Source organism: Oscarella lobularis, chromosome 11, assembly GCF_947507565.1.
Source record: "Oscarella lobularis chromosome 11, ooOscLobu1.1, whole genome shotgun sequence".
Taxonomy (NCBI): Eukaryota; Metazoa; Porifera; class Homoscleromorpha; order Homosclerophorida; family Oscarellidae; genus Oscarella; species Oscarella lobularis.
Genome location: NC_089185.1, coordinates 1,173,825 through 1,189,973, shown reverse-complemented (window position 1 = coordinate 1,189,973; position 16,149 = coordinate 1,173,825). Strand labels below are relative to the sequence as shown.

General features: G+C 48.3%; 5 protein-coding genes and 1 long non-coding RNA gene across 11 annotated transcripts in view; 3 read left to right on the top strand and 3 right to left on the bottom strand.

Annotated features, from left to right (window-relative positions):
- Window positions 1-948: 948 nt before the first annotated feature.
- LOC136192747 (uncharacterized) lies at window positions 949-5,911 on the top strand. 3 transcript variants are annotated; one of them, XR_010671232.1, is made up of 6 exons: window positions 949-2,554; window positions 2,621-4,096; window positions 4,157-4,552; window positions 4,618-4,808; window positions 4,868-4,919; window positions 5,810-5,911. It is a non-coding gene; the product is annotated as an uncharacterized lncRNA (long non-coding RNA). The 3 variants fall into 3 exon arrangements; XR_010671231.1 differs by having other exon boundaries at window positions 5,550-5,911; XR_010671230.1 differs by having other exon boundaries at window positions 4,868-5,911.
- On the bottom strand, window positions 2,682-5,962 carry LOC136192741 (uncharacterized). Of its 4 annotated transcripts, none has more exons than XM_065981437.1 (11): window positions 5,804-5,962; window positions 5,667-5,743; window positions 5,505-5,608; window positions 5,368-5,445; window positions 4,890-5,021; window positions 4,600-4,827; window positions 4,476-4,536; window positions 4,321-4,411; window positions 4,141-4,231; window positions 4,012-4,091; window positions 2,682-3,947 (listed from the first exon to the last, which is right to left on the bottom strand). In XM_065981437.1, exons 1-11 carry the CDS (start codon window positions 5,908-5,910, stop codon window positions 3,746-3,748), a joined length of 1,251 nt encoding a protein of 416 aa, XP_065837509.1. In that variant the 5' UTR covers window positions 5,911-5,962; the 3' UTR covers window positions 2,682-3,745. The 4 variants fall into 4 exon arrangements, with proteins under 4 accessions (XP_065837509.1, XP_065837510.1, XP_065837511.1 ...); XM_065981438.1 differs by having other exon boundaries at window positions 4,012-4,074; XM_065981439.1 differs by having other exon boundaries at window positions 3,925-4,091.
- An 11-nt stretch (window positions 5,963-5,973) lies between these two features.
- On the top strand, window positions 5,974-10,736 carry LOC136192733 (staphylococcal nuclease domain-containing protein 1-like). Its single transcript, XM_065981427.1, has 32 exons — window positions 5,974-6,119; window positions 6,180-6,320; window positions 6,376-6,499; window positions 6,558-6,639; window positions 6,811-6,892; window positions 6,956-7,031; window positions 7,085-7,239; window positions 7,290-7,347; window positions 7,411-7,451; window positions 7,507-7,613; window positions 7,668-7,758; window positions 7,819-7,910; window positions 8,022-8,160; window positions 8,210-8,292; window positions 8,349-8,459; window positions 8,514-8,586; window positions 8,645-8,713; window positions 8,780-8,852; window positions 8,913-9,025; window positions 9,079-9,171; window positions 9,227-9,322; window positions 9,370-9,450; window positions 9,506-9,563; window positions 9,616-9,742; window positions 9,794-9,863; window positions 9,916-9,968; window positions 10,022-10,076; window positions 10,130-10,177; window positions 10,235-10,279; window positions 10,341-10,451; window positions 10,505-10,549; window positions 10,611-10,736. The coding sequence occupies exons 1-32, from the start codon at window positions 6,078-6,080 to the stop codon at window positions 10,677-10,679; spliced, it is 2,703 nt and encodes a 900-aa protein (XP_065837499.1). The 5' UTR covers window positions 5,974-6,077; the 3' UTR covers window positions 10,680-10,736.
- Window positions 10,737-10,770: 34 nt separating this feature from the next.
- Window positions 10,771-11,883, bottom strand: LOC136192744 (large ribosomal subunit protein uL1-like). Its single transcript, XM_065981444.1, has 5 exons — window positions 11,797-11,883; window positions 11,502-11,654; window positions 11,293-11,441; window positions 11,065-11,237; window positions 10,771-11,017 (listed from the first exon to the last, which is right to left on the bottom strand). Exons 1-5 carry the CDS (start codon window positions 11,799-11,801, stop codon window positions 10,847-10,849), a joined length of 651 nt encoding a protein of 216 aa, XP_065837516.1. The 5' UTR covers window positions 11,802-11,883; the 3' UTR covers window positions 10,771-10,846.
- LOC136192734 (EF-hand calcium-binding domain-containing protein 6-like) lies at window positions 11,830-15,773 on the top strand. Its single transcript, XM_065981428.1, has 19 exons — window positions 11,830-12,392; window positions 12,449-12,549; window positions 12,620-12,694; window positions 12,751-12,814; window positions 12,871-13,183; window positions 13,238-13,362; window positions 13,417-13,482; window positions 13,549-13,631; window positions 13,691-13,819; window positions 13,869-13,976; window positions 14,032-14,217; window positions 14,270-14,396; window positions 14,454-14,524; window positions 14,574-14,698; window positions 14,753-14,865; window positions 14,916-15,088; window positions 15,139-15,256; window positions 15,311-15,379; window positions 15,435-15,773. The coding sequence occupies exons 1-19, from the start codon at window positions 11,979-11,981 to the stop codon at window positions 15,645-15,647; spliced, it is 2,673 nt and encodes an 890-aa protein (XP_065837500.1). The 5' UTR covers window positions 11,830-11,978; the 3' UTR covers window positions 15,648-15,773.
- Window positions 15,654-16,149, bottom strand: part of LOC136192736 (uncharacterized) — a 1,967-nt gene continuing 1,471 nt past the window's right edge. Inside the window, exon 2 of the mRNA XM_065981432.1 lies at window positions 15,654-16,112. Coding sequence (XP_065837504.1) covers window positions 15,804-16,112 — 309 coding nt within the window. The 3' untranslated portion in view covers window positions 15,654-15,803. The remainder of the gene's footprint in view (window positions 16,113-16,149) is intronic.

Below are 16,149 nucleotides of genomic sequence, written 5' to 3'. Positions count from 1 at the left end.
TTGGAACGCCGCAGACGGCTATGAGCACGATGCTCGCGTAGAAGATGATAGAGTAAGACGAATTCATTTCTCCAAGTTCTGGGCTTTAGTCAAGTTGATCTGGCCTTTCGAAGCGCTTGGCTGATTGTGATGAAACCGATGAGTGGACCCCTTCTTTTATACGCTACTCTCGGATGCCGTTCAATTACTTTATTAGTCATGCATCCGCATTGAGAACTTCCGCAGGATGATATGCATCCTTCTATAGGCGGCCGCACCAAAGTCCTTTTCCCCCTCTTCTGGTCCGGTCCAACGGGATTTTCCTGGCATTTTTAGTTTTTCATCGAGTTCAAAAGTCGCCACCAATTCTTAGGTCGGTATTGCATCATATTCATTACAGCCAGCGAAGCCACAGACTAGTGAATCACGGTGACCTAAGCTTTACAGTACTAAATCTGTTTTGGGTGTACTCAGCTATGTCTGGCGTTTTGCAAAAAGACAGCATACTAAAGCGGTAATTTGAATTGATTCTAAGTACAGTTGGGTTTCAGCCGTCTCCGCCCAAGAACCAATTAATTACGCCGCCGGAGCTTTGTCCAGAAGGACGCGTACAATGTCATTTTCGGTTTACCAAGTCCTCTTTTCGACTGTCGCATTGCATATGCATCATCAGATCCACCACTGTCGTAGTGAGGAAACGTGCGCGGATATTCGGATTCGTTGCGGTATGCAGTCGGACTCGAAGAACCCGCGTCATTCGTTACTTCCCGGACATTCTGCGCACAAAGAGGTCGTGAACTGACTAACGTCACTGTCTTTACGGTGACGTTTAGAGCCCGGAAACGGTTTGCCAATAGTTCCGGTCTGCAAAGATTGCTTCCGGTCCTTCTTCTTCCTACATAGTTTGCGAGTGACGGCATCAGGAAACGTAGTGGCTTGTCTGGACGTCGTGCCGCTCAGCAGCTGGAACTGCCCTGGAACCTTCGCGCGTTTTTCCGGAAATGTAGCGCACGTTGCCCTGGAAAAAAACACTCGGGTGTGCTGTCTCCCTGGCTCCGTCGTATCCGTCGCCTCCGTCTCCGTTCTGCGGTCAAGGCGGTTGGTTTGGAACTTTCACAGACATAGCAACAGGAACCATTCACTTATTCATCAACCGTCGCCAATAGTATCAGGATCAGGGGCAGAGCTTGTTCGAGATGGCACCGGACGTGATCACACTAATTCGCGGGTTTCAGTGGCAGTTGGGCGCTTTTCCCAAAGCAACACGGACCACCAAGGACAGTTTGGAACCAAAACATGATTTATTCAAATTCAAGGTATCTATTTTTAGCGCAAACAGTAACAAACGGTAACCAGCCTACAACGTCTCACGGAATGCATTTTCTGCACGAGCACGACACAGGCACTTTGACTATTTCCGTGACAAGATGGGGACAGTGTAGCTTGATTTCGACGTCACGAGTTCGGACAGCTTGACAGCTTCTGCAGTCGTGCACGATTTTCGTGCGGACGCGCTGGAAGTGTTCAAGTCGACTGTGAACGAAAGCGCGGCTCTCGCACATTCCACTGCAATACTCGAGGAGAACCCTTTTGCTGCACGTCGTCGAGTGCCGGATAGTCGTTCTGGTGCGCTTCAGCTCGCATTTGGGTCGAGATATTTCAATGATCTTTGGCGGATTGCGCGGCGGTTTTGCTGTTGGAGAGCGTAGGCTCGCCTTTATGAAGCGTTCGTCGTCCGCTACTTTCGTCAGCTTTTCGTGCCCGTCTCTCACACGAGACGGGTTTGCTTCTGCGCGTTCAGCTATCAGCGTCACGACGGCGACGACGACGACGACGACGACGACGACGACGATTGAAAAATAGCGAGAGGTCATGGGGTTGTGGGAGACGGCCTTTACCGTGTTGACTGAGCCGTCTATTTGCGCCAAGCGTTCTTTTGTAGCGCAATGTTTACGCCCGTATTCGTCGGATCCGTCCCTTTCCCTCATAATGGGTTCCTAATGATTGCGGGATACGCTTGCATTGAAAATCGAGTTTACTCTTGACTTTGTTCTGATTACTTTTCTGGCTTTTGTAAGGGACGTTCCAAGACAAACGAGATAAGTGGGCGTCTGGTTGATCCCTCGTTGCCACAACAGACACAGTTATCTCCTTGAGCTCGTGCTTTGTGGCTCGTGTAGCGGAAATGGCCTGCCAAGTAGTTGACGAACACAAACTACGTCATTAGGAAGCTTTTCTCGGATCGTTGAATGCTAAGGTGTTGTGACCAGATTCCACGCTGCACCAGACTCTCTCTGACTGGTCTTGATTTGATCAATTCAATTGGGATTCCCACAATAGGCTCACAATGACGTTACTAATAAGCAATAAGCGACATTGAGACTATTTCTGGCAGAGGAATTATACAAATGCAATCGCGCTAGTGCACGGTGCCCGAGGGATGGGCGATGTATGTGTTGACTTGTGAACGCTGTCGACGACTGCTGTTTTTTTACCGCATCTCGACGAGGCGTTTGATCTCAAGCGCAGGGGCATCGTTCGCTTTGGTGCCTGGGTAACACAGTGGAAGCCAAAAGTGAGCAGATCTGCTTCAGGGGTTTCCTGTACGTGCTTCGGTCTAAGTTCTCCTTTCCCTTTCTAGTGCACTGAAGAAATGTCTCGTCGAGCTAACTCAATGAATTACTTAGTGGGTGAAAGACACGCTTTGTTCGACAGAGTCGTTCATTTTAATGCCAAAAGAAAACAGAAGAAAAAAGAGGAAACATTCATGAGAAAAAAAACAACAGGGTCAAGATCGTGCGACTGGACTATATACCGAACTTGCGACAGCTGCAACGAACAACCGATTCTACTGGAACGAAAGTCGTTTTGCCCTTACACGGGACAGGGACGCGTACCATTTCTGTGCGTGTGGCTTCGCAGGAGCGACGATCTGGAACCGACGTTAGACTCCTGCTAACGATTGTTCCGCTGTGACACTCGCCTTCGCAGACATCAATTGGTACATCTGCAGAGCAGGATGGATCTGTGGCAAGCGTGATGGTTACCCGACGTTGTCTGATAACGCAGCGACGCGGCGGCCTTCTCAGGACTATTGTCTCTTTGCAACGTGTTAGCTTCGAGAGGCTTGGGTCCGGCGTGAGGCTTGGGTCCGGCGATTCCGTTCCAAACGTGACTGCAATTTCACCCGAAGGACCTCTAGCCGTTCCTGTTGAAAAGGGGATACCAGAAGACTCTTCTGGCGTCGTCAATCGAGGCTTGATCGGCTCTTGACCGCTTGAGGTTGGTGCCAGCTTTGCTAGGTCGACAACTCCGTGGGGATTGCCTTGTGCTAAGGCGACGAGGATGACGAGGATGCAGATGCTTAGCTCCATTTGTTGATACGGTAAGTAGCTGTCTCTGTGCTTCGCTTCGATTTGTGATGATGCAGCAGGGAGGGCACTTTCTTTTTATATACAATTCGTTTAGATGAACCGCGGAATTCTTTCCCACTGTAACGTAGGAGCCCGAGGGAAAAACGAATCCCAAATTCGACTCCTACGCGTATAGCGATGATGACAGGACGCTCGGTGGGTTTCATGCATATCCCACGGATCTCGAAATCTCTTGTCGGAATTCGGCGACAACTGCGTCCTCTTTGCGGAAGCCGTCTCGGTGTGACGACAACACATGAATGCGCTCAAAGGGCACAAGCAAGGTCTTATGATGATGATGACAAAGGTGAATCGGTATACGTAGCGTGTGACGTGCGTTGGCGGAGGAAAGGTTACGGCACAAATGAACGCGAGACATGGGTCATTCGTCTAACGTCAGCATGCAATTTGCTAAAGAGCACGCGTTCGTCTAATTGCAATGGCAAGTGCAATCGCGCCTGCGACGGCTGCGGCGACGGCGGTAGCGCCGAGCACATAAAAGTCTGCGTCGGCTTTTCCCGCTGTCGTTGTGGGAGGGCAAACGTTTGCGGTTTTCTAGAAATAAAAGCTCAAATTAAATTGGAGTAAGCCGAAGAAACAAAAGAATTTTTCCTGGTACATTGAATAAGGGGAACGAGAAGCGGAACAGGTGGTCGGTGACCCCGTGGGCGGAAAGCCGTACCTGAAACGTTGTAGAGGCTGACGTAAGTGTATTTAGAACGAAACTCGAGACCACGCGTCGACTGACCTTTCCCTTGTTCCAGTCGATCGTCACCGTTCCGAAGTTGAGATCAGAATAGGCTTTGGCAGAGATTCGACGAGATTGTTTCAAAACGTAACTATACACAGAACCGGTTATGCAAACGAGATCAATGAGAAAACAATCGTCGTCGCCGTCGCCGTCGCCGCGCGAGACCGGGCTACGTACTCGAGAAAGAAGGAACACGTCGATTCAGGTAGAAGAGAGATAAAGCAATTGTGCGTTAGACCGCTCGAAGTCAATTCGTAAAGCGGATGACCTTTTTTGGAAGCGCGCGGAAACTTCAGGAGACGAAACAATTGATATGCGCGTAATTGACTAACCTTCGGTTGCATTCAAGCACGAAGCCTCGGCGAAATGAACGTCGCCGGACAAAAGAAGTGTCTACGAGGGGGAGAAGGTAAGGGTCGGAACGTTTGAAATGACTTTTTTAAAATTCGCCAGTACCTTGGGGTGTTTTGTCAGAAGTCGAAGCAGTCTCTGTCGACTCTCTCCATATCGATTCCACGAGTCGATCGTGCTCATGTCGGAAAGCACTGGCATGCCGGAACCGACGACAACGAGCGCGGCACCCTCGTCGTCAACGAGCTCCGTTTCGAGCCACGACCATTGGTCGTCGCCGAGAACGTCGCCGTTTCGACGATCAAGTTGCGAACGTACGTCAAGTAATAGCAGCTATATTTGTCGCAGTACATTAGCATTGTTCGTAATATAGGCCTATATTGAACGAGTGAGACCTTGACCCTTCTTTCTTTGGGACCGATGAGGTAAGACGCGTAGAGTCCGTCTCTTCGTCTTCGAATGCTCTCCCTATCCTCGTCGACAAAGTCGAGAAACATTTGCTGGACTTCTTTCTTGTCCTCGTAATCCTTACAAGACAAAGAAAGGACCCAAATAATATGCAGACCCCCTTCTAGTTGGCCCTTAGGGAAAGAGCGCGATATAGCGCCAGCTGGGCGCCGCGCAATTGACCAAACAACTGAACTTTTTACCATCTGCGTGCGTCTAATGCGCACTTAGCCAACAGATTTCCTCTATATCCCGTGGCGATAGAACAATGAATGGAACCGGGCACGTCAAAGCCGTCTCGTCCTAATTGTAATTATGCATGCTGATAGCAATTTAGACAAATCCGTTTCCTCTCCCATATCCATTCACTGTCGTCGTCGTTGCTTAGAAACGGTACGACAAACTATCGGGTTTGGGGCTCCTTACCCTGCCTCCGTCATTCAAGTTGTAGTCGTGATCGTCCCACACGCCCAGAACTAGAACGTTGGCGTCCTCAACGAATTTCTACCAACTGTGAATACTACCGCGCCCTTCATCTCGGCTCTAATAATATTTATTATTGCCTTATATTCCGGTTGACTTTTCTGCAGTCGATACTTCTCTTTTAGTACTGGCAAAGGCGACGGTCGCCAGACAAAAGGAAAAACGCGCGTATCACCGTAGATTGCTAGAGCATGTCATATGTGATCTCTATACTTTTGGTGGAATTGGGGGCCTATATGTACCATCTCCTAACCACACGAATATTTCTGGTTTTTGCTCCCTAATTCGCGACCACATGGGCTGCGGTCGATCGTGCATGCTAAGAATTCGAATTTGAGTCGCGCGGAAAAGCGTTATGTCGCTTTGCTAATCATCTGACTTGCAGCTGCCGAATGCGAGCTTTGTGAGTTCGATCTCGGGGAGAATTATATCCGAGCAGTCGCTGCACGTGCACAGCGTCGCTAGAATCAACGCAAAAAGCCTCATGTTTTAGAATCTTTTCTCGTACGGGATGCGCTGTGCCTGCCTACGTCAATCGTCCACGTCAGTGAGTCGAGGGTGGAGCTCTAGCGTGCGTATTTGTCCTAAACGTGGCACGACCCGTTTTCGTTGGCGAAAAACGCGAAGCGTGAATAGTTCGACGACTATCGATCATGGCGCAAGCTCCCACGCGTATGACGGCAACAGTAAAGCAAGTGAGGCGTCACGACAGCCTCAATCGGCGACGTTCTTCGCCACGCTCGCCGTTTCCCCAGGTTCTTTCGGCCGACAGCATCGTCCTGCGAGGCCAACCGAAAGGCGGACCACCTCCCGAAAGAAATCTAGGCCTTTCGGGCATCGTGGCTCCCCGCTTGGGTCGTAGAGGCGATTCGGCGTCGGAGTCGAAGAAGGACGAAGTAAGGGGGGCCCTCGAGTCGTCTTTTCCGCGACAATACGGACCTATTCGCGTAGCCGTTCGCTTTCGAAGCTCGCGAATTCGTTCGCAAGATGCTGGTCGGAAAACAGGTGACGTTCGTCGTCGAATACAAGGTGCCGAAAACGAGTCGCGAGTACGGAACGATTTGGGTTGGAAAAGGTTTGAGGGAGGAAAGAAGAGAGAGAGAGATTCGTAGCCAAGAGAGCATTTCGTATAGAAGGAGATGCGGTCAATGTCAAGGAGGAACTAGTAAAGGAAGGATTGGTCGAAGTGAGGCGGACTGGAATGAAAGCCAACGAGTCAGTCAATATAGATAGATAGATAGATATCTGTCTACGTTCAAGTGGAATTTTTAACCGAGGAGGCTCTAGTACTATACATATGTATTCTTAAAAAGATGACTTGTTCTGTAGCCACTCTCCATTCTAATATTCCCTGTTTTTGAGCTCCGGTTTTTTTGTTTATTTAAGGGAACAGTCTCAGTTAGTGATGCTTGAAGAGTCTGCCAAAGCAGCTGGGAAAGGCAAATGGGCTGAGGGAAGCAAGGAAGAGGTGCGACAGCAAATAAAATCAAAAACGACGCGCTTTTTTTGAAGAGAGACTCTTTGTTCTCAGCACGTGCGAGACGTGAAGTGGAGTTTGGAAAACGCTCGACAATTTGCGGATCGAAATCAGGGAAAGGAAATCGACGGTGAGCACGATCATTTCAGAAGCCGGTAGCACGACGGTTTCCATGGCGCGCAGGCATTGTCGAATTCGTCCGAGACGCGTGCACCATGAGAGTCCTTCTTCTGCCGTCGCATCAATACGTCACCGTCATGCTTTCGGGAGTCAAGACGCCAACGTTTAAGACGCCAGCGGACGGTGGCAGTCCAACTGCTGAGCCGTTTGCAGAGGAAGTGAGTGGGGGTGGGGGCTGCTTAAAGCGTGCGTCAATGGACTCTTACAGGCGAAATATTTCACGGAATCGCGACTGCTTCAACGAAACGTCAAGGTGGTGATTGAAGGTGAGGTGCTGTTGGCCTTTGGTCGAAATGAACTAGAAAACGCTTTTCCTTTTTTTTTTTCAGGCGCGTCAAATCAGAATGTCTTGGGAACGATTCTTCATCCGGTGCGTAATTCGTGCTGGAGTCGAATGTGTGGGTGTGATTTTTCCCCTTCCCCAGGCTGGCAACATATCGGAGTTTCTCTTGCGCGAGGGATACGGTCACTGCGTTGACTGGAGCATTAGCGTTGTGACGCAGGGAAGGGAGAAACTGCGACTAGCTGAAAAGTTGATTTACCGTCGAGCGAGTCTATCCTTCTAATTGCGCTTTTCTGGCTGCAGATTCGCCAAGGAAAAGCAGCTCAGACTATGGAAAGGTTTTAAACCGCCAAAGGAGGCTATTACTATAACCGACCGAGAATTCACCGGAAAAGTATTAATATTCTTCTCACGTTTTAGTTCCATTAGTAGTAGTATCCTTTGCTAATGCGAGGTTGTCGAAGTTGTGAACGCTGATGCTGTTGTAGTCAAACTGGCCGACGGACGAACGAAGAAACTTTTCTTGTCGAGTCTCCGTGGCCCAAGGTATTTCAAACAGTCCTGTGCATGTCAAGACACCTTTCTTTTCTATTTCCCTTGACGTGCTGCGTCAATTTACTACAGACTCGCTCACTGTGTATTGCTTTTTATTTCAAGGTCGGTAGGCACATCTAAGGAGGAGGATGCTGGCGACGAAGGGACCAGCGAACGACCGACGAGAATACGTCCACTATACGACATACCGTACATGTTTGAAGCTCGCGAATTCTTGAGAAAGAAGTTGATTGGAAAGAAGGCAGGAACTCTTAACAATCCGCGTCAAAACTCTATGACATCTTCACTAGGTGCAAGTGTTCATCGACTATATCAAACCAGCGGAGAACAGTTTTCCCGAGAAGACATGCGCGACGGTCACTATAGGCGGAATGTAATAGTGGCACAGCAATATAGTAACAGTAATCACATTCGCGCGTCTATCTCTAGTAACGTTGCGGAGGCGCTTATTAGCAAAGGCTTCGCAACTGTTATTAGACATAGACAAGATGACAATCAGAGGTCTTCCAAGTACGACGACCTTTTAGCGGCAGAATCAAGGTGACCAAAATTGAGTTATAGTTATATTACCTCTGAGGCACGTCTATTCCCCAGGGCTCTCAAGAACGGGCGGGGCCTTCACGCCAAGAAAGAAGCGCCCATACATCGAGTTGCTGACCTCTCAGGGGTATATATATGTATATATAGCATCGTATTACGCGTACGAAAGACGATCTGCTTGCTAGGATCTCGGCAAAGCGAGACAGTTCCTTCCGTTCTTGCAAAGAGCGGGACGCTCTCACGGCATCGTTGAAGTAGCATTCTTTTATTTGTGTTCCTCTGGTCGTTATGGGGCTTGTTGGGCTTTTTTCTTCTTCTAGTTTGTTGCGAGTGGGTCGCGACTTCGCATCTATCTACCTAAAGACACTTGTCTCGCCACGTTTCTACTGGCTGGTAAGCGCGTATGCTTGCACTCGCTCGTCGTCCGCTTTACCGCGCTTTGATCGAATAAAGGAATCAGTTGTCCTAAGGCTAGCCAAGTGACTCGTGGCGGACAACAGGTTCCTAGTGAGCCATACGGTGATGAAGCTCTAGCGTTTACCAAAGGACTGTGTCTTCAACAGGAGGTCTGTCTTGGGTTGCCAGACTATTTTTTCTCTTACCATTTTTCTTCGTTTAGGTGGAAGTGGAAGTCGACGGGATGGATAGAGTGGGAAATTTTATTGGATGGCTCTTCGTCGACGGCAAGAATCATTCTTTGTCGCTAGTTGAGGTGATGTAGGATTGCTGACTTCGTTCGTGTGTCTCACGCGCGCGCGTGTGAGCAGGAGGGACTCGCTTCCGTTCATTTCTCCGCCGATAAGTCCAAGTACGGAACGATGCTGCACAACGCCGAGGCGGGACCCAAGTCCCGCAAAGAGAAGGTAGAAAGAAATTCAACCTACGCAGTATAACGTTTTCGTGCCATTAGATCTGGGCTGACTATGAAGAACCAAAGGCGCAGGAAGATACTGTTGTAGACGACGGAGAAAGAAAAGTTGCTCTTTCCGAGGCAAGATGCTGATTTTTGTGGAAAGCACGTGTACTTTACCCGCGTTCTTTTACAGGTGGTGGTAACTGAAGTTTCAGGGCCCACCAGTTTTTGGGCTCAAAGCGTTGAAACAGGTCTTAAATATTTCACAGATAAACGCCAAATTTTCGCGAATACCTGCTCTAGGTCCTAAGCTTGAAGAACTTTTGGAAAAAATGAGAGAAGAGCTTGCGGCGGATCCTCCACTACCAGGCGCTTTTAAGCCTAGGAAAGGAGATTTGTGTGCTGCTCAGTTTTCCGATGACCAGCTGTGGTAATTTGTGCACATGTTAGAGAATGCCTTGGAAGAGTGCGCTTTTTTTAGGTATAGAGCCGTTGTTGAAAAAGTGTCAGGAAGCAACCAAATTCACATTCTCTACATCGACTTTGGAAATGTTTGTTTGCAGCGTTGTCTAATTAAATTCCGTATTATCTTTATTTTGGCAGCGGGAGGAGACGAGCCTTTCAAAGTTGGCTCCGCTCTCCTCTACCTATACAAGGTATGACGACGTATAAAGCACGTAGGTACATCAATTGAATTGATTGTTCTCAGTTTTCCAGCTCAAGCCAAAGAATATTTCCTGGCTTTTGTTGCCGCTACATCTGACGTAAGCCCTTCTATAGTAGGGCGAGAACGTACAGTACCTATTTTCTTGATTAGGAAGAGTGGGTATCAGAAGCAACGTCTGCTTTGCAGACGTCAGTTCTTGTATGTGTACGTAAGTAGAATGTCATATCTGTGAACTCTGTTTCTTTTCTTGTTAAGAATTCCAACGTGAAGATAAATGTGGAGTACAAAGTTGGAGCTCAGGTCTGTGTCCAGTTGAGCGCCTTGTTATGATGTTTGACTAGGCGTTTGTTTCTTCCTGAAGGAATTTGTGACTGTGACGAATACGGAGGATGAGACCGACGTCGGAAAAGCGCTTGTAGCTGGCGGACTCCTTCAAGTGGAGAAGAGAAAAGAAAGAAGGCTAGCAAAACTGGTAAGAATTCAAAAACTAACGACTGTGTTCATAAGAGCAATGCCTTTTCTCAGGTGGATGAGTATTTAGATGCTCAACTGAGCGCCAAAACAGCCAGGGTAAGTCTGTGGAAACGAGTAGGGCTATGCATAGCTTTTTACCTACTGTATTTGTTGTCAGAAAAACGTGTGGCAGTATGGCGACATCTCTGCCGACGCAGCTACTGAATTTGGATATTCAAAGAAGTGATTGAATTTTCACGAAATCGAATTTTTGAATTATCCTATCGCGAGAAAAAATCTAAAACGCTGTGCACTGCCGGCGACAACAAAGCACAAGGTAAAGGTAAATTTCAACTTTATTTCCAAGTTACTTGGATTTAGAGAGCAAAAGCAAAAAAGTACAACGAGACCAAGTTAGTATAGACGTTGCGGCTTTCCCATCGAGCTCTTGATGTAGAGTGCTCTCACGTTCTGCCAATTCTTCTTGAGCAGCGACACAAGGAAATTTATGGCCAGATGTATGTTGCCAGCCAATTGGTCTTCATTCATACTTACATTTCCGACAGCAACCCCCAAGCAGAGCACCTTTGACGAAACATGAAAAAATTACCCAAAAAAAACGAAGCAATCACCTTTTTCATTTGAAATTTGATCGTCGCCTTCACGTCATTCACTTTGGCGACCATATTCTCCTGGTGCGTAATGAGAGTCGGAAATTTTCCCGCTTTGTTCAGTCCAGGACCGAGAAGACGGGGAATTTGTTTAATGAGACTCTCCGACGCCAAAAACGCGTTGTACTTTTTCGCTATAGGCACGATCGGGCTCGACAGCGAAATATCGAACGTGTTCGACTATTTTACCGAGCTTTCGGACGGCTTTCTTGTTCTTGTTCAATTTCTTTAGATCGTCGACTGTCATGAACGGGAAGTTGTTCGCCTTCGCTTCGTCGCAGTGCTGTTGGTCGCCGAAGATGCATACGCTTATTTTTGGACGAGGGATGTGCTTAAGTCTACGGGGAAACGAGGTACGTTGAAATGGGACCCCACTCCCTTTTGCTATTTTGCCCTACTTCACTGTTCCGCTGAATCGTTTGTCTTTCTGGGGATCGTAGTTCTTTAGAGACACTTGCAGCTCGACTGTTTCGAGAAATTTTCGCTGCTTCTCTTTCGATCCGGCTAGAACTTGCTTCACCGAATCGTATAGCGTGTCTCGTGGAACTTTGCTGCGGGACGGGAGAGATTGCGTCAATAAGAGTCGTTCTTTCGAGCAAGGGTAACATCAAAAGAACATAACAAAGGAATGCGATGCCACGAAAGGAACTCGAATCGAAGGATCGGTTAGAAAAGGACGGATATCACTCATACCTCATCGTCGTTTCTCGCAGGCTCGTGCGCACGTGAAGCAGAAAGCCCGGATACACAAAAGAATTCCGCACGCGTCTCGCGAACTCAATGCAGTTGCCAGTAGCTACGCATTTGTTGCTGCACACGCCAAACGCGTGCAAGCAGGAAAAAGAACCAGAAAAAAGAAATCGCAACCAGCGCAAATGGCAACGACAGCGAACATACAACTCGAATCGGAGACGACGACAACGGCCGCCAAACTTCCGCGCCTTCCCCGCATCGAGCACCCCTTCGCCAAACAGCGGGGAGTCGACTCCGCCGCAACGGATTCCCTACGCGTGCGCGGTCTCGCGTCGCGATCGAACGCCGCTCGTCCGTCGACGGGCGGCGCCTTAGCAACGGCGGCGTCGACGCCAAACGATCGGCCGGCGACGACGACCGGGCTCGCCGAATTGCCGTCTCTTCATCAGAAACTCCCCGCTGTTCCGGAAGAGGAGGGAGTGACCGCTCCGCAGGGAGCTCCCATTCGGGCGATCGGTAGTCGAGCGTTCAGTCGACGAATTGCTGTCAGGCCGCGCACTCAGGGAAATCAGAGAGGACAAATGACGGCCGATGACGTAGGACTCGTGTGCGTTTTTTCTAATATTGCAGATTGAGAGGAGGGGCTTCTTAGATGATTGCTTTGCTCGGAGAGAAATTTCGAACGGGATGCTTTTATCAGATCAATTACGCGTTCAAGGCGTTTGACGCAACGGGCAAAGGAAACGTCAGCCGGTAGGAGGGAGGAGGAGGAGGAGAAAGTCTTTTTATTTTTATTATTATTTAAATACTGATAATTGTCTAGTGAAGCCCTCTTTCGTATACTGACCAATCTTTTCCCGCACCTAACGAATCACACGTATCAGAAACTATTGGAAAGGTGACGCAAACGTGCTACTAGTACGTTTCGTTGTTCTCCACGGATCATTTTTAAAGGCTTGGCTTGAATAAAAGACATGCTATATCCTTCGACGATTTCTACTCTCACTTTCACAAAAAGGCGGGCAGGCAAATTTAACTGGCTCGTCGTAACGCAGATGTTTTCTTTTCTGACAGGCTTCGATCAAGTGGCTTGACCCCGTGTCTCGTCACGGGCCGAGATTCATGACCGCCTTTCAAGTCCACCAGCAGCTTCGAGGCAAAGTGCGCGATCGATTCTCAACGATGGGCGAACTGTTTCCGTCGGGAAAAACGAACGGAATTCTAATCAAACCGGAATTTCTCAACCTGCTCAACCGACTCAACTTTCCCATCGAAGAGGAGGAGTTTGATAAGCTCTGGCGACGGTACGACTCCGAAGAGAGAGGCGTCATTCACGTGGAGAAGTTGATGAACAAGCTCGGTCTGTCAATAAAAGAGAATGCCAAAGGCATGAGAGAGAGAGACGCACGCGCTTGTTTTGTGAATTTATCTCGCTGTGCAGGCGAGCGCATTTTGCCGCGTCAGAGTCCGCCTAGAAAAAAGAGACGGAATCGCGACAACGATGACGACGATGACGACGACGATGACGGCAATGTCACCAGGATCGAAGAGATGCTAAGGGAGCAAGTAAGAAAGAGAACGCGCACAGGCCGTCGCATTCGTTAGGGGAGACTTCCTTAGTTCAATAAGGGATTTGTACGAATGAGAACGGCGTTTAGAAAAGTCGACGCGCGTGGAACGGGAAAAGTGAGCGAATCAATATTCATAGAATGCGCGGGGGGGAGGGTGACCTTGATTTTTTATAATTCAAAGATATCTCGAGAGGGATTTCGTCTTGCTCTCAGCGAATTCGGTATTCAGTTGACAGCCCAGGAATGCGACTTACTACTTCGAAGGTTCTTTAATTTAACCGTTGTTCGTCGTCGTTTTTCTACTAGTTTTTCTTAATTTTCAGATGTGGCATCGCTGGTCGCGGCCAATTGGGCTCCGTCTCCCTTTTCTCCTACAACGACTTCATTCGACGGTTCATGGATCGTCGCGAGGGAAGCGTTGCCAGTGGCATATTGACTGATCCTAACCACGAGTAGGGGGAGAAAGGAGAGAACTTTGACTCCTCTACTCTCGATATGCAGGTTCAATAAGAGGCCTGGAAAAGCGAGCGCCGTGACGGCTTCCGGCGCCGAGTCGTCGTTGATGAAACTCTTTCAAGGCGATTTTCTTTCACTTCTGGGAACTTTTCAGTATGAGCGTTTTTAGGCGGCATCTCTCTATGTTCACTTGACATTATTACACTAGAGCGCTGGATCAGGCAGGCACCGGTGTAATATCGAAGAAGGAATTCAGAGCTATATTGGAAGCGAAATTGAAGAAAATGATTACCGATAGGGATTTTGCGGAACTTCTAAGAAACGTACACTTGACTTCGGACGGACTCGTTCCGTACGGAGAATTTCTGGAGAAGTTTGATAGGGGAAATACGAGGTAAGAAGATCTATTCTGTACGGAGGATAAAGTGCTCACAATGGTACTGTAGACAGGTATTTGCAGCAAATGAAAAGGAGGATTTAGATGTTGAAGGGGAAATGGAAGGCAGGTCTGTTGAAGAAATTGAAGATCACATTAGATTGATTTTGAAACCTCAGTATACCGATTTAAGACGTGTAAGGAGAGGGAATCGCATCTATTTCGTATGAAGAATTGCGCTGTTTGTTTGGTAGGTTTTCGAAGAGATTGACGAGTCAAATTTGGAGCATTTCAATCAGACTATGCTCTGGGAATATTTTCACCGGTACGTTGTGAGGCTTTGATTAATTGCATCGACATCGTTTTTGGTGCAGATTCCAAATCGATCTTACCAAGTCGGAGATGTCGCGGCTTTGGGCAAACTTCATCAAGAATGCAAACAACACTCTCGATTTCCACGAGTTCATGCGTCATTTTGATTTCAAAATCAAGTCAGCGGGTGAGCCGGGTAAAAAGGGGGCATTCGTCATGGGGAAGCGCGTGTAACTGACAGGCGTAACAAGGCGCCAACGTGTGAACAAGAAATGGACCGATGACCACTGCTTTCAGAGGTCAAAGACGCTTCATCGATCCGAAGACATGGTTGAGCACAAACTAAAAGCAAAGGTTAGTCGAAGTTTGAAAACTCCTTTTTTCTGTTTATATATACTCCGTAGTTGCGTCTTCATTTTGCGGCCGTTCGAAAGCGGTTCGCCGCTCTTGATGCCGGCGGTACGGGGCTGGTAGATAGGAGCGGCTTTCACGAAGTGGTCAAGAATCTCGTGTCGGATTTGACGCAGTCGGAATTGGACGTCATGGCCAACCGTTTCGATCCATTCAAGGACGGACGGTAGTGTGAATTCCCTTGAAGGTTTAACATACTGTATATCTTATTTATAGAGTCAGCTACGTCGCCTTTCTCGAACCGTTCCAGCCGCCAGATCAGACCTACAGAGTTGGCAATGATATGGGCGTACTGTTGTCGCACAAGAAGAGAGACGTCACAGAAGAACTTCAGGTGGGTGCAGTATATTAGAAAAGAGCATTTTTCGCATAAATCGCATTGACATAGCCTGTGCCAGCAATACCACAAAATCCTACAAAAGGAGTACCTGGCTTAGTGATCAATTTCAGAAATCAGGTACAGAGGAAATTGCAGTAGGTACTTTTTTTTCCCAACATTTTCTTCTCGGCAGTTGCTTGCCCAGTGGAAGCCCCTTCGACGTTACTTTCAGAAACTCGACACAACCGGAAAGGGGCTCGTGCGTCGAGACGAATTGCGCGCCGTCCTGAAGCTTTGCGACGTCGACGTGAGCGACGAAGACTTTGAGCACGTGGCGACAGAGTTTCAGGTGAGCGACGGTACAATATCCTATCGCGAATTTCTCAATGCACTCATGGATTTCTGACTCGTCTTGTCTGTGTTTGTGCACGATGAGCGCGTGTATGCTCGGGCATGTCAAAAATGGTAGTGATCATTCTGTGTATAAAAAAAGGGCCCCACGAAAAAAGAGAGTCTATAAAATTCCTAAAGGTTCGGCCAAGATAAAAGAATTCGCAACATTTCATGCGTGTTTTAGATGCAAGCTTTTCGGCCATCCGCATCTCATGTGATAAATGTAGAACCGTATGCGTTGCTCCTCGACTCGAGGATTATAGAAGAGCGCCTTGCTACGATCCTCCGAACATTCCGTCGATTCAAACATATCGTCCCCCTTGATTTTCCATATGGGCACGTTCAAATGGTGAGAAAAGACGAAGGACAACCAATAGTCGTCGACGAGAATGAACTCGCGCGACGGAAGCTCGTACGTCGCAGCCTTGAGCAGAAGATGTCGCGGAAAGAGGCACGTGTCAGCGTGCAAGAAATGAATCTATAACACAAAAGATGACGTCAACGAAGTCGTCACG

Excerpts from the sequence above, each read along its gene's own strand:
- LOC136192741 (XM_065981437.1), bottom strand. The coding sequence starts at position 5,910 with ATGAGGCTTTTTGCGTTGATTCTAGCGACGCTGTGCACGTGCAGCGAC. Across the intron at positions 5,609-5,666 it reads ATTCGTGTGGTTAGGAGATG|CAATCTACGGTGATACGCGC; the intron begins GTACATATAGGC and ends GACATGCTCTAG. Across the intron at positions 5,446-5,504 it reads AAAGTCAACCGGAATATAAG|AAATTCGTTGAGGACGCCAA; the intron begins GCAATAATAAAT and ends CACAGTTGGTAG.
- LOC136192733 (XM_065981427.1), top strand. The coding sequence starts at position 6,078 with ATGGCGCAAGCTCCCACGCGTATGACGGCAACAGTAAAGCAA. Across the intron at positions 8,293-8,348 it reads ACGGTCACTATAGGCGGAAT|TAACGTTGCGGAGGCGCTTA; the intron begins GTAATAGTGGCA and ends GTCTATCTCTAG. Across the intron at positions 9,026-9,078 it reads GACTGTGTCTTCAACAGGAG|GTGGAAGTGGAAGTCGACGG; the intron begins GTCTGTCTTGGG and ends TTCTTCGTTTAG.
- LOC136192744 (XM_065981444.1), bottom strand. Across the intron at positions 11,238-11,292 it reads GAAAGCCGTCCGAAAGCTCG|CGAAAAAGTACAACGCGTTT; the intron begins GTAAAATAGTCG and ends TCGTGCCTATAG. Across the intron at positions 11,018-11,064 it reads TCAAATTTCAAATGAAAAAG|GTGCTCTGCTTGGGGGTTGC; the intron begins GTGATTGCTTCG and ends GTTTCGTCAAAG.
- LOC136192734 (XM_065981428.1), top strand. The coding sequence starts at position 11,979 with ATGGCAACGACAGCGAACATACAACTCGAATCGGAGACGACGACAACG. Across the intron at positions 14,218-14,269 it reads TTTGATAGGGGAAATACGAG|ACAGGTATTTGCAGCAAATG; the intron begins GTAAGAAGATCT and ends ATGGTACTGTAG. Across the intron at positions 14,866-14,915 it reads AGCACAAACTAAAAGCAAAG|TTGCGTCTTCATTTTGCGGC; the intron begins GTTAGTCGAAGT and ends TATACTCCGTAG.